The 13,034-nt window shown below is 37.8% G+C and overlaps 6 protein-coding genes across 6 annotated transcripts; 4 read left to right on the top strand and 2 right to left on the bottom strand.

Annotated features, from left to right (window-relative positions):
• Window positions 1-118: 118 nt before the first annotated feature.
• EV154DRAFT_524095 (actin family) lies at window positions 119-1,801 on the bottom strand. Its single transcript, XM_051603174.1, has 7 exons — window positions 1,704-1,801; window positions 1,215-1,611; window positions 1,092-1,141; window positions 848-1,020; window positions 627-793; window positions 381-556; window positions 119-322 (listed from the first exon to the last, which is right to left on the bottom strand). The coding sequence occupies exons 1-7, from the start codon at window positions 1,743-1,745 to the stop codon at window positions 149-151; spliced, it is 1,179 nt and encodes a 392-aa protein (XP_051452984.1). The 5' UTR covers window positions 1,746-1,801; the 3' UTR covers window positions 119-148.
• A 607-nt stretch (window positions 1,802-2,408) lies between these two features.
• Window positions 2,409-4,790, top strand: EV154DRAFT_524092 (ATP synthase subunit alpha; the record flags this gene model as incomplete). The annotated part of the gene is made up of 4 exons (XM_051603173.1): window positions 2,409-2,469; window positions 2,839-3,069; window positions 3,152-3,641; window positions 3,700-4,790. Coding segments are annotated over 4 exons (1,642 nt in total), but the record flags the coding sequence as incomplete, so codon positions are not given.
• Window positions 4,613-6,940, bottom strand: EV154DRAFT_524090 (uncharacterized protein). The gene is made up of 7 exons (XM_051603172.1): window positions 6,633-6,940; window positions 6,442-6,575; window positions 6,272-6,368; window positions 6,181-6,216; window positions 5,743-6,102; window positions 5,286-5,649; window positions 4,613-5,206 (listed from the first exon to the last, which is right to left on the bottom strand). Exons 1-7 carry the CDS (start codon window positions 6,862-6,864, stop codon window positions 4,702-4,704), a joined length of 1,728 nt encoding a protein of 575 aa, XP_051452982.1. The 5' UTR covers window positions 6,865-6,940; the 3' UTR covers window positions 4,613-4,701.
• Window positions 6,941-8,659: 1,719 nt separating this feature from the next.
• EV154DRAFT_524081 (uncharacterized protein) lies at window positions 8,660-9,717 on the top strand. The gene is made up of 2 exons (XM_051603171.1): window positions 8,660-8,926; window positions 8,986-9,717. The coding sequence occupies exons 1-2, from the start codon at window positions 8,914-8,916 to the stop codon at window positions 9,645-9,647; spliced, it is 675 nt and encodes a 224-aa protein (XP_051452981.1). The 5' UTR covers window positions 8,660-8,913; the 3' UTR covers window positions 9,648-9,717.
• A 1,165-nt stretch (window positions 9,718-10,882) lies between these two features.
• Window positions 10,883-12,249, top strand: EV154DRAFT_450794 (uncharacterized protein). Its single transcript, XM_051597222.1, has 4 exons — window positions 10,883-11,301; window positions 11,365-11,531; window positions 11,585-11,749; window positions 11,807-12,249. Exons 1-4 carry the CDS (start codon window positions 11,203-11,205, stop codon window positions 11,853-11,855), a joined length of 480 nt encoding a protein of 159 aa, XP_051452980.1. The 5' UTR covers window positions 10,883-11,202; the 3' UTR covers window positions 11,856-12,249.
• On the top strand, window positions 11,730-12,455 carry EV154DRAFT_46429 (uncharacterized protein). The gene is made up of 2 exons (XM_051597661.1): window positions 11,730-11,749; window positions 11,807-12,455. Exon 2 carries the CDS (start codon window positions 11,968-11,970, stop codon window positions 12,211-12,213), a length of 246 nt encoding a protein of 81 aa, XP_051452979.1. The 5' UTR covers window positions 11,730-11,749; window positions 11,807-11,967; the 3' UTR covers window positions 12,214-12,455.
• The last annotated feature ends 579 nt before the right edge of the window (window positions 12,456-13,034 follow it).

Genomic DNA, 13,034 nt, shown 5'->3' with positions numbered 1-13,034 from the left:
AATACTTAATGCTTAAAAAATACATATTCCCCCACCACACACACACACACATTTATCGTTCTATATTCCTATTTTTTTTTCTTTCCCTTTTTTTTTTTTTTTTTTTTTTTTTTTTTTTTTAATAATAATAATAATAATAATATAAGACCTAAGTGGATCCTAACACACCCATCTTTTCCAATGCACGAGGACCCATTTCTTCCCATTCCGCCTTTGTGACCCACCATGAATCCTTATCCTTCATGATATCAGCAAGAACAGCACCACCAAGATAAACCATGTGCTTACGTCTAGGAGGATCTTCAATTCTGATTTTGAATTTCTAATAATATCCCAAGTCAATTATGTGTGTCTATGTGCAAGTAAAGGTGAAAACTTACGTTTAATCGGCTAGCATCGCCGTTGAGGACATTTGTAAGGTAAAGTTGCTTCATTTCCTTTTCTAAACGACTGGGTAAGCCAGGATACATGGTAGATCCACCTGAAAGAACAATGTGTTTATAAAGATCAGCACGGATATCAATATCAGCGGATTGAATCGTATTGAAAAGCATCTCTACGGAAGGTCAAATGAAAGGGTAATTTAGTATACACATAAATGTCTAAACTTGTGTCTTTTTCTTTACCAGCCATGCCGGGGGCTTCTACATCAATCAAGTTGGGTTGGAATAAACATTCGGGAGCTTCAAAACGTTCAGAACCCACCTTAATCACACGTCCATCCGGAAGTTCATAACTTTCAACTAATGTTGTGGTCTCATTACCCAACTTTTGATCCAACTCAAGATCATAACTATTGCAAAAAAATTGAGATTTTTGATTACCCCTCTTCATAATTTTTTTTTACCTGACGTAACTGAACTTTTCCTTGATTTGGCGCACCGTTTCGAAATCAGCAGTACGGTTAAATGCATAACCTCGCAAAAGCAACAATTTGATCAAGTAGCGGGTGACATGACGACCTGCGACATCAAGACGACGAGTTAAGTTGGCAGGAGCGTAGCCTTGATATACGGGTACCTTAATAGAATGTGTGAGCTCCTGTCTCTGTGTGTGTTTATATGCATACAACAGAAAAAAAGAATACTTACAATATGGGTTACACCATCACCAGAATCAACTACCACACCCGACATTAAACCTGTTATAAAGGTCCAAAAATAAACGCGAGTGAGACACTTATACAAAAGCTTTGTTAGGATTATGTGTCATACCTTGAGCAAAGAGGGTGAGAACGGCTTGAATAGCGACATAAATACCCTGAAAGCCATACTCTTCAAACATGATTTCGGCCATCTTTTCACGGTTTTGCTTAGGGTTCATGGGAGCTTCCGTCAACAAAATCTTGCTGTCTCTCGGGTCGATTTTCAACATTTCATCAAAGGTGTAGTTCCACAAATGACGCATATCTTCCCAGTTACGAATGATGCCGTTTTCCATTGGGTAGGACATTTGAAGAATGTTTCGAAGTTGTGCTGCTTCATCTCCTACCATGATGTCCTTGACCTTTAAGTCACCCACTTTCTCTTCCGCACGCAAGATGGGTCGTCCTACCACACTTGGGAACACATGTTCAGGGAAATTCGAACCTGCATAACCACATTTTACAAACTAGATGAAAGAATTCGTCAGCAACTTGCTAGAAAACAAACGCGTTTTTTTCTTTTCAATCCCATCTTTTTGCTCTCTTTGTTATAACTTACACCTGTACCGTTATCTACAACAAGTGTATTGGATGCGTTCATCTTTTTATATGTATACTTGTTTAAAAAAGAAGATTTTTTAATAAGAAGAAAAAAATAGGTGTGAAAACCAATGTAATCTCCGTCTTTGTGCACCCACCCTTTTTGCACTTGACGTCACTTTGTCAGCTCACTGCCAAGCACTGACTGAATCCACTTGTGCCTCTTTATCATCTCTTTGAAACACGCTATGAGAAAGAAGAAAACAGCTTGTATGAAGCGTGTGGTAATAGTGATTTTTATGCCGCCCGTTTAGAGATCGGGGCCGTAAATTAGCAGCGTCTATCTATGCATTGTCACCTTTTTGCTACAAAGAGACTGAGAGAGTAAGATACTCGGCGTTATGTATACTTTTAATCTATGGATGCTCTTACCATTTCTAATTTTTAAAAAAAAAAATGTGGTGTAAATAAGCTCTCTTATGGGAGATCCAAAATCAGATAACTGATAAAAAAAGCCGGCGCAAGAATATTTAACCAAAGCAATGACGTAGACAAACCCTAAAGCTTTTTTAAATCTCTAGCCCTGTCCACCCCCTTCGCAAAATAATTTTTTTTAAAACACCCCCCCCCTCGAAATTTCTGGGGAAAATGGACTAGTTAAAAAGGGAATTAATAAAAAAGGAAGCTTTTCTTTTTTTTTTTTTTTTTACAACAATAAAATAACAATGCTTAGAAACGTTGCTCGTATTGCCCGTCCCTTAGCTGCCCGTAGCTTGGCTCCTGCTGTAAGCAATTTTTGTTGTCATGGAAACCTTCTTTCTTCCCTTTTTCTCTTTCAATGGACAACGCTATGGAAAATACACTTTTTTTTTATAAATTTTTACGTGATGGATAGAGTAGACACGACAATTTACATGTAAAGAAAAACACCACTAGAAACGGGAAAACATACACACACACACACACATATATATATATATATATATATACAAATAGACATACAACAAAAGCGAGATAGATAGATAGAAGAAGAAAGCGTTATAAAGAGAGAGAGAGAAAGAGAAAGAGGAGAAAGTTGAAAACTATTTCCATGAAACATGCGACATGCAACATCGAAGAATTGCTTCTAATAATTAATTTCTTTTTTTGTGTAGGCCCGTGTTAACCTCGGTGCTATTGCCACTGCTGCTCGTGGTTATGCCTCTGCCAAGCCTTCCACCTCCGAAGTTTCCTCTATCCTTGAGCAACGTATCTTGGGTGCCAACTCCGAAGTTGACCTCCAAGAGACCGGCCGTGTCTTATCCATTGGTGATGGTATTGCTCGTGTTTACGGTTTAAAGAACTGTCAAGCCGAAGAGATGGTTGAGTTCTCCAGCGGTCTTAAGGTAATAATCATGAAAAAAAAAAGTGTTGTGTACATTCATAGTATGGAGTGGGATAATTAAACATTCATGGGGTTTTTTTTAGGGTATGGCTCTTAACTTGGAAGCTGATAATGTCGGTATTGTCGTTTTCGGTAACGATCGTTTGATCAAGGAAGGTGATACCGTCAAGCGTACTGGTGCTATTGTCGATGTCCCAATTGGTCCTGGTATCCTTGGTCGTGTCGTTGATGCCCTTGGTAACCCCATTGATGGTAAGGGTCCTCTTGACACCGTTGGTCGCTCTCGTGTCCAAGTTAAGGCTCCTGGTATTTTACCTCGTCACTCCGTTAACGAACCTATGCAAACTGGTATCAAGTCTGTTGATTCCATGGTCCCCATTGGTCGTGGTCAACGTGAGTTGATTATTGGTGATCGTCAAACCGGTAAGACTGCTGTCGCTCTCGATACCATTCTTAACCAAAAGAACTGGAACAACGGTTCTGATGAAGCCAAGAAGTTGTACTGTATCTACGTTGCTGTCGGTCAAAAGCGTTCTACTGTTGCCCAATTGGTCCGTACTCTTGAAGAGAACGGTAAGTTCGATAGTATATATAATGAAAGTATGGTGAACTAACTTACACTGATAAATAGATGCCATGAAGTACACCATTGTTGTTGCTGCCACTGCCTCTGAAGCTGCTCCTCTTCAATATCTCGCTCCTTTCTCCGGTGCTGCCTTCGGTGAATGGTTCCGTGATAACGGTCGTCACTCTTTGATCATTTATGATGATTTGTCCAAGCAAGCTGTTGCTTACCGTCAAATGTCTCTCTTGCTCCGTCGTCCTCCTGGTCGTGAAGCTTACCCTGGTGATGTTTTCTATCTCCATTCTCGTCTTTTGGAACGTGCTGCCAAGATGAACAAGGCTTTCGGTTATGGTTCCATGACTGCCCTTCCCATCATTGAAACTCAAGGTGGTGATGTCTCTGCTTATATTCCCACTAACGTTATTTCCATTACTGATGGTCAAATTTTCTTGGAAGCCGAACTTTTCTTCAAGGGTATCCGTCCCGCTATTAACGTTGGTCTTTCCGTCTCTCGTGTCGGTTCCGCTGCCCAAACCAAGGCTATGAAGCAAGTTGCTGGTTCCATGAAGCTTTTCTTGGCCCAATATCGTGAAGTTGCCGCTTTCGCTCAATTCGGTTCTGATTTGGATGCTTCCACTCAATTCTTGTTAAACCGTGGTGCCCGTCTCACTGAATTGCTCAAGCAACCTCAATACTCTCCCTTGTCTATCCAAGCTCAAGTTCCTATCATCTTTGCTGGTGTTAACGGTTATCTTGATAAGATCCCCGTCGGTAAGGTCGTTGAATGGGAAAAGGATTTCATTAGCCACGTTGCTACTCAACATCCCGAAGTCCTCGAGGAAATCCGTGCCAAGGGTGTCCTCTCCAAGGAACTCGAGACCAAGCTCCGTGAAGTCTGTGATAACCACGCCAAGGGTTTCTACTAAAGCTCTTCTCTCTTAAAAAAATTGTATAATCATATTATTTTTTAAAATGTAAAGGAAAATCTTTTTATTTTTTTTTCTTTATGCACTTTGTTTCAAAATATATAAACCTTCAACATTTACAAAAAAAAAAAAAAAAAAATGTCTACAAAAATTCATGTGGTGTGTTTGGCATTTCGCTCGTGAATACCTCTAGATTTTTCCAATGCTCGCTCCATTGTCTCGCATATCGGACTTCATCACGTACGTATGTATTGTACATGACAGCCACGCTTGCTTGCTGTTTATGGAGGTAAGATAATTCGGCAATAAAGCAGTACTTAATAAAAATATCGCGCTGTTGTGACAATGTCAACCCCTCCACCTGTGTTACTGCCCGCTTATTGCAACGTGCAATTTGCCTTGCCAACACTTCGTTGGGAATCGGGCTGTTTCTTTCACGACGATCCAATAATTCCTTAAAGGACTCCAACACATCGCGTTGTCGCTTTAAACTCTCCACAATACTATCCCCCGTGGCAATCGCTTGCTTATTTAGTATCACACCCGCTTGATGTAACGATTTTGCAAGACTACCGTAACCACGCACCACTTGAGGACATCCCTGACAACCAGGTACCCAACAATGCTTATCCAATTCACCCACTGAGCTATATACACACACACACGCAAAAAAGAAAAGAGGTGAATACTATAGAATAAAGGCGTGAAAAAAAATGGTTTTGTTACTTTAGTGTGACACTATATCGAATATAGTCTGTCCCCAAGGCCTTTTTCAGGCGATTCATTTGATTCATGATAAAGCACATGTGTTCATATTGTTGAATGGACACGGCCAGCCGCTTCTTGATGCGAGAAATACGGTCGTCGAGATCCATGGGGACTAATCGTTCGAGGTGAGCAATATTATGTGATGTTTGAACAAATTCTTCGTCCAATGGAGGTTGTTTTGCTCTTCTCCATGAACTCATTTCGGAGGGATGACTTAGGAAGGCCACCACCACGTCATCTTTTCCCAACACAGGATGTCGAATCACGGCATTTATAAAGCGTACCAATCCTTTTCTTCTTCTTTCCTCAAATACATCGTCTCCTAATATTTCCCAAATCAAAAAGAGAGAGATAGAGAGTTAGTTTCCTCTCGTTTACATGACAACCAAAAGAGTAATGTAACTGATTACTTTACTTCCTCCAAGTTTCTTAGGTGGCAGATTGGGCAGAATTCGGAATTGGTAACGTTTTAACAGGACTTCCCATAACCAATAAAAGTCACTAAACCTTCGTAGTACTTTGGATCCCAATTTTTCACTCTCGACTTCATAATTGACATGTTTGAATAAAAACCCTTCCTTTTCCGAAGTACGTGATACAGTGATATGATCCAGGTCTCGGAACCATTGATTCATGGCTTCTTGTTCTTCATTGTGTCGTAGCACAGGTGCCGTCACTTCATTATTTTCTGTCGTATCTTGCTTCATCGCAGGTGGTTGCAGCATCTCTCTCACATTAAATGTTTCAAGATGCGTCAATGTAGGTATAGGTAAATCTAAAACAACCTTTTTAGTTATCGCCAGTAAAAATCTCATATTCCATCCTTATTTTTTTTTTTTTTTTTTTTTTTTACCATTCCTATGATGATAGATCGTTTCAAGCGAGATTTCTATATTTGAAAAAAGGATTGAGTACAAGATTATATCCTTTTTATTTCCCTTTACCCATATTTTTCTGAGCGCAAGCGATTAAAGCCAGAAAGGCGTTAAACTCATTCCGTGTAACCATGTCCTCTTCAGGAGCTGTAACTAAACGCATGACCTGTTCTGTGTTAGGGGGGTTTTTTATTTTTACTTAGATAACCACCCAACGCACACACAAAATAACAATTTACCTGTTGTCGAAGATGAAGGGGTAATCCTGATAATTGTACCAGGATCAACTCTAATGATTTCACATCAATTTTCTCTTCTTGAGGGTTGGATTTACTATATATGTCGTTATAAGTATCTGGAATATCTACACCCACTGAACAATGGGAAAAAAAAGGTTAAATAGTGGCCGCGCGTATGTGTTATAACTTACGTAGAACATTGGCTGCTGTTAGGTTGGATCCAAAGAGTGTCTTATGCTGTTCACTATCGTTGGCTACAAAATAATGAGGCATATCCGGCTCAGCATCTTCAAATGAAGAGGAGTTCCAAGGATCGTCTGCATAAATGGGTGGCGTGGTTCGAGACAATGGAGGTGAAGCATCAAAGTATTGCAAAGGTTCACTGAAGTCGGGACTTAGCACATTGTCAAAACTCGTTTGCATTGTTAATAAAAAAAGACGTTTTTATTAGAAAGAGAGAGACAGAGAGAGAGAGAGAGAGAAAGAAAGAAATAAGAGAGACCGGAGGATAACAATGCTTGAAAAAAAAAAGTATGCAGTTTAAAAGCCCGTCTGCTTTTACAGCAAATCATGAAAGATAGAATGAATTGGGCCATGCAAACTTTCTTTTTTATCAAATGTTTGCTGACATAAAAAATCAAAACACCTAATCTTTTAATATAACTTCATTCTGTTGCGAGTTTCATAAGTATAAAAAATGTCTCTTTTTTTGTTTAAATCAGAACCAACCGAATAAAATGAATTTTTTAGCTCAAGTTTATTAAAAGATCCTGCTGACTCTAGAGGATCTATTTTTATAACGATCGCCTTTCTTTTATTTAAGGGACAAGAAAGGCTATTATCCATTCTTTCTTTTCGGCAGTAGCATTTTTTTATGCCTCACTGTAGCAATAAGCGCGCTCAATACAAAAGTCTCCCTAGAAATTCAAAAATGCCACAATTAACTTGCATAGCAGACAGCCTCTTTTTTTTTGCATACTTTAGGCGAATAAATTGTGATTTTATCTGCTATTCATTCGCCTCTCTCCCATTTTTTCATACTTTTACATGCAAAAAGAAAAGTAATAGCGGACATAGTCTCATGCCCGTTCCAATAAAGATCACCCACATGTTGTTATAACAAACATAAAATAATCATTCTTTTATGGAAACCACTCTCTGTACTATTGGCAGTACTCATTTGAGATTTGACAATGATTATATAGATTAATCGCAGTAGAAAAGATGTTATTCGATCACCCTGCAGCAAAAAAAGATCGTTTGAAGAGAACAATGAGAATAAATTGACACCAACCTTTATGATGATCGGTAATAAGCATGCTAGTCACTAAAAAATACAAGCTTCTTGTATCATCAGTCACAGCACCCTGCGTCGTATATGAAGTTTGTATCTGGTTAGTTGAAGCAGTAAAAATTGGCTCCTTTTAGGTGCAGTTTTTCCCAAAAAAATAAAATGCTATTTTTTTTTTTTTTTTTTTTTTTCTGATCGCCAGTGCAGGCAAATGCAACACTAAATTATAGGAAACCCTGTTATTGTAGATTAAGTAAGAATTACCTCCTTTCGTGAGTCTATTAGAATTGCCGTCGCAATTTTGAGTTACTAAAAAAAGTATGATACTGGCACAATGGAGGAATGAATAAGATGATTTAATACTCGTAGACCCACCTTCAGATTATCCAGTTAAAATTTGTTGAATGCCAATTTAGTTCACCCATTTACCAATACGAATATTACTGATATATCCCTAAATGTCTTTATCAATTTATCTTTAATACAGCATTGGAATTCCAGGCCTTAAATAATCAAACTTTTTTTTAGCTTCAGCATCAACATTAAATATTGAAAAAAAGTATTAAGTCTAATAGACTCCGATTTTAGGAGCTTGAGTTTCCTTATGATTGAATTGAATCCTTTATTGGAAGCAATATACCATTATTTGTATTCATGTAAATGATTATCAGCAGGATCGATGTTTCTCCTGTTCGGTCATTGAAAGTAAAGGCTTAAACATTATAAATGATAAAACAATCAATTAAATCATTCTGACATAAGCTTGTTTATCAGCCTATAAATAAAGCTGGTTCACACACTTTATTCTCCTCCTTTTTCTTTTCCCTTAACATATTTCTTCTATCTTATGAAAGTTATCGATAACGTAAAAAGGTTTGTTTAGTAATGACTCTTGTTTCTTTCAAAAGACACTAAATTGAAAAAAATATATTATTGCGGCTGCGGCTAGTCTTTGTTATAGGAGGGCGACCTTCTAGGGCAGAGAGTTCTTGAGTTTCTGGAACTCACAGGCTGTGAATGGCTGTGATCGGACTATAAATAGTTGTAAGCGGCAACGCCAAACTTGCAGCAAAGCGACCAAAGCCGACAAACACAGCAACAGCAAGAAGCAAAAACTAGACGAATACGTTCCGTTTTCTTTTGCAGATGGGTGTAAGCGCGCTTTCAGGAGCGCGTCGTCTATGGATGGTCTAGGTAAAAGCATAATGAATTTTAATTGTTTGTGTAGACTGATTCACCTTTTTGCACAATAGCGTTCTCACCAGATAAAGCGATCAACGGTGATATATTGATGGATTACATACCCATGAAAATTCACATCAAAAATGATAAATTGACGACAAGTCCTACTCCTGATTCATTTACTATGGTCACTCAATCTTTCATAAATAATATGCACTCGGCAGGAGTACTATTTTCTACGAGGCAGAACCAAGGCACGCCGCTTGAAGTAACTTTTCAGCTCCCAGAGGAGGAGGAATCCTTGCAGATCATGTCTCGCCAACCCGCAGCAGACATTATCGATGTGCTCTTGACGAAAAAGGGTTATGGCAAACTCTACAGATTGACTGGTCCTTACGAACAACCAAACGACAGGCTGTTAGATATATTGAACATGGAATTTCATGACAAACCTGAATTGCTGGGCCAAATTGCGGAACTCCTTGTCAATGGAATTATACGTTCCAAGAATCATTCGATTAACATTTTAACTGTGGAGGTTTACTCGCGCCACGCGTCTATCGATATACACAACGAATCGGAGTTATGGGAGACTACTATTCCCGTGGAAGGGCGCTTATTTTGTGGGACTGTGCCAGCGTCAGATGGCAAAGGTCTGAAACAAAAACTAATGATTGGAACTAATAGTATGAATGCTCTTTGCACGTGCTCTGTGGTACTGGGTGACTGTTGAGGATATCATAGATATAATAATAAAGTTAATTGTCACATCACATTAAGGATGGATAATAAATATAAAAGCTAATCATGAATCACACATTACCCCGCTTGTTCTCATCCTACCGTCGAAGCCTGTACACAGGGCACAACCCTGTGGCGAGTAAATATTTATTCTTCAAAAAGCAATACAATCGAATGGGCCTGGACTACGGAATATTAAAATAGATTCTGAGCACAAATATTACTCTTGTCATTTGATGTTATAACTGTTGATCCCTCTGACTAATATTTATATACTCAGTATGGAAGGGCTAAATTTAAATACATGTTGATTATTTACTATCACCAGATTATTACATCATGATCCAATAAGGCGCTTAATATTCTCCCTAGAACTACCCCAGTTCTTTATATAAATATCCATAGTTTTTTCTCATAGACCAGGAATACATTTTAAGACATTTGAAGACGTTTTTAATTGTATTTTTTCGTCCATAATAAAGTGGTATCCAAGTTCTAACAGTATCAATTTTTGGTTTATTTTTTATTTTGTTCTCCATGCAAAACACTGAGGAGACACATTCATATGAGTAATACTTTCACGAAAACGATAGCACCCTTCGAAATTTAAATCACGTGATGGTCTACACGTCAATTAACATGCCATATCATCTAAACTTCATAGGATGATCGATTTCTGTTTTCCATAAAATCTGCTTCACTTTCATTATAAGCTACTACTGGAACGCAGATAGACAATTAGCAAGTTTTGATTTGCTATGGGGGTTTTTGCATATGTTTCTATTTTAAGTAAAGGCCCAAACATTATAAATGATGAAACAATCAATCAAATCATTCTGACATAAGCCCTTGTTTATCAGCCTATAAATAAAGCTGGTTCACACACTTTATTCTTATCCTTTTCTTTTCCTTTAACATACTTCTTTTATCGTATGAAAGTGACCGATCACGTAAAAAGGTTAGTTAGTAATGACGCTTGTTTCTTTAAAAAGAAGCTAAATTGAAAAAAGATATATTGTGATATTGCGGCTGCGGCTAGTCTTTGCTATAGGAGGGCGACCTCCTTGGCAGGGTTCTTGAGTTTTTGGAACTCAAGAACCGTGAATGGCTGTGATTGCGCTGTAAATAGTTGTGATCATACTGGCCTTCTGGTCTTAGCAAGAATTGCTGTAAGGTATAAAAAGAAATACGGTTGAAAAAAATAAGGAGGTCTAACATTTCCGTTAAAAGAGTACGCACGTCTTTTTGGTTTTTTTATTCCTGCAGACGATTCGGAGCCATCAAGTAGCAAAAGATTACAAAAAGATTCAAGTCCATCGGTTCTGGGGTATCTAAAGCAACATCATTCATACCAAACCTTCAACAGTAAGGATTTACTTCTTCTGTTGAATTGTAACACACCTGAAACGGCCAAAGTAGAAGCTGAAAAACAGCTGAAAGATATTCTCGACGTTAAAAATTTAAAAGATGAGGTCAAGGTGTTTGTCTCACGTTTGTTGCATGATGGACTAAAATGCTTAAAAGACTCCAGCGCTGAATTGTATTGGATGGAAAAGGATAGTATGTGTGCTACCATTCTCATTTCACACAAACAGCTACAGCTGTATCATACAGTTTCTTCAGATTCGATGGATAATACATTGTCTGTAAAGTATACACGAGAACATTTTAAATAAAATATAAATCTAAAATATTTTTGCTGATACTAGAGTCTACAACGCCCCGATCAATCTGCTATCTCCACAAATACGCCTTCTTCGCCCGCATCCTTCGCAGAAACAGAGCCTACAAGTGAAAATGTCTGGTCCATCTGGAGTGATACTTTACACACCATGCTGACGGAAGATAACAACGATGAAGATGTACATGAATACAGGTATGATAAAGTATTTTTACATCTTTTGAAGGAGACTGATGTACCTTTACTAGTTTGGAGTATTTGGGTATCATAATTCTAGGTCATCATGTTGGAAATAAGCAAAGCAGAAAGTTTTATCCGAAAGAGCTTCAACTAAAGACAAATGAATTGATACAAACACCCATTGATGATGTGATTCAAAAGTTTCATTTTATCCATCATCGTTTGAATCTTTGGTAGGTTATCTTAAGATTTCATTTTTTAGATCAATTTACTTAAATTCTTTAAAAAAGGCCGTGTCGCTTGACGAGTGTCATACTACGCCGATGGAGTTATTTTTGACAACAGCTCAAAATTAGAATTATGTCTACGGGAAACAACCTGCCCGTTCGGTTTAGTTGATGTCCCGCGAGAGACCAATGATCAGGTGAAAGCGACTTACGGATTGTTAGCAATGCTCCATACAATTGCCTATAAGTGCATTCATGCTGACATCGAAGTCTTTAAAAAAGCTCAAGTCTTTTTCATTCATGCTGCACAGACTCGCTTAAGACTTTGGTCCTTCGGTTTGGTTGATAAGGAGCTGTATGTTTTGAACAGAGTCGATAGCGTAGTCCTCCCTGTTGAGGATATCATAGATATAATAATAAAGTTAATCATGAATCACACATTACCCCGCTTGTTCTCATCCTACCGTTGAAGTCTGTACACAGGGTACAACCCTGTGGCGAGTAAATATTTATTCTGCAAAAGCAATACAATCGAATGGGCCTGGACTATAGAATATTATTAGATCCTGAGCACACATATTACTCTTGTCATTTGATGTTATAATTGTTGATCCCTCTAAATAATACTTATATACTCAGTATGGAAGGGCTAAATTTAAAGACATGTTGATTATTTACTATCACCAGATTATTACATCATGATCCAATAAGGCGCTTAATATTCTCCCTAGAACTATCCCAGTTCTTCTAAGACCATCAATAGATTTTTCTTATACGTTTTTTAATTATATTTTTTCGTCCATAATAAAGTGGTATCCAAGTTCTAACAGTATCACTTTTGGTTTATTTGTAATTTTGTTCTCCATGCAAAACAAAAACTCGCTTAACAAAAAAGATAGATGGCGATTGATAGGATGAACTGTTTCAAGTGTGTAAGTATTTTCTGTGGGAATGTTTAAATCATGTTTTTAAATTGAGAACCAGACTTTAAAGTATACATCCACTGACGTGCCATATCATCCTTTTTTTTTTTCTTTACCCAAGTATGCTGGTTTACACTGACTGGCAGAAATTCAAAAGAAAAAAAATATATGCATAAAAAAAAAAGATATTAAAAAAGAAGCCAAAAGTCTAGGCACCGTTACTGTAAGGCGAAAGAATGGACAAGAGTATATGTAGCACGTAAGCTAAAACTTCTCATCTTGTGTGCTTGTTCTTTATGTGACTACCACTCAGTGTACACCATCACCTATAATTCATTACGTGAAAGTCAACATTATTGACAGAAGAG

The sequence above is a fragment of the Mucor mucedo genome (assembly GCF_025094135.1).
Source record: "Mucor mucedo strain NRRL 3635 chromosome Unknown EV154scaffold_127, whole genome shotgun sequence".
Classification (NCBI taxonomy): domain Eukaryota; kingdom Fungi; phylum Mucoromycota; class Mucoromycetes; order Mucorales; family Mucoraceae; genus Mucor; species Mucor mucedo.
This window is presented reverse-complemented; position numbering and strand designations above follow the sequence as displayed.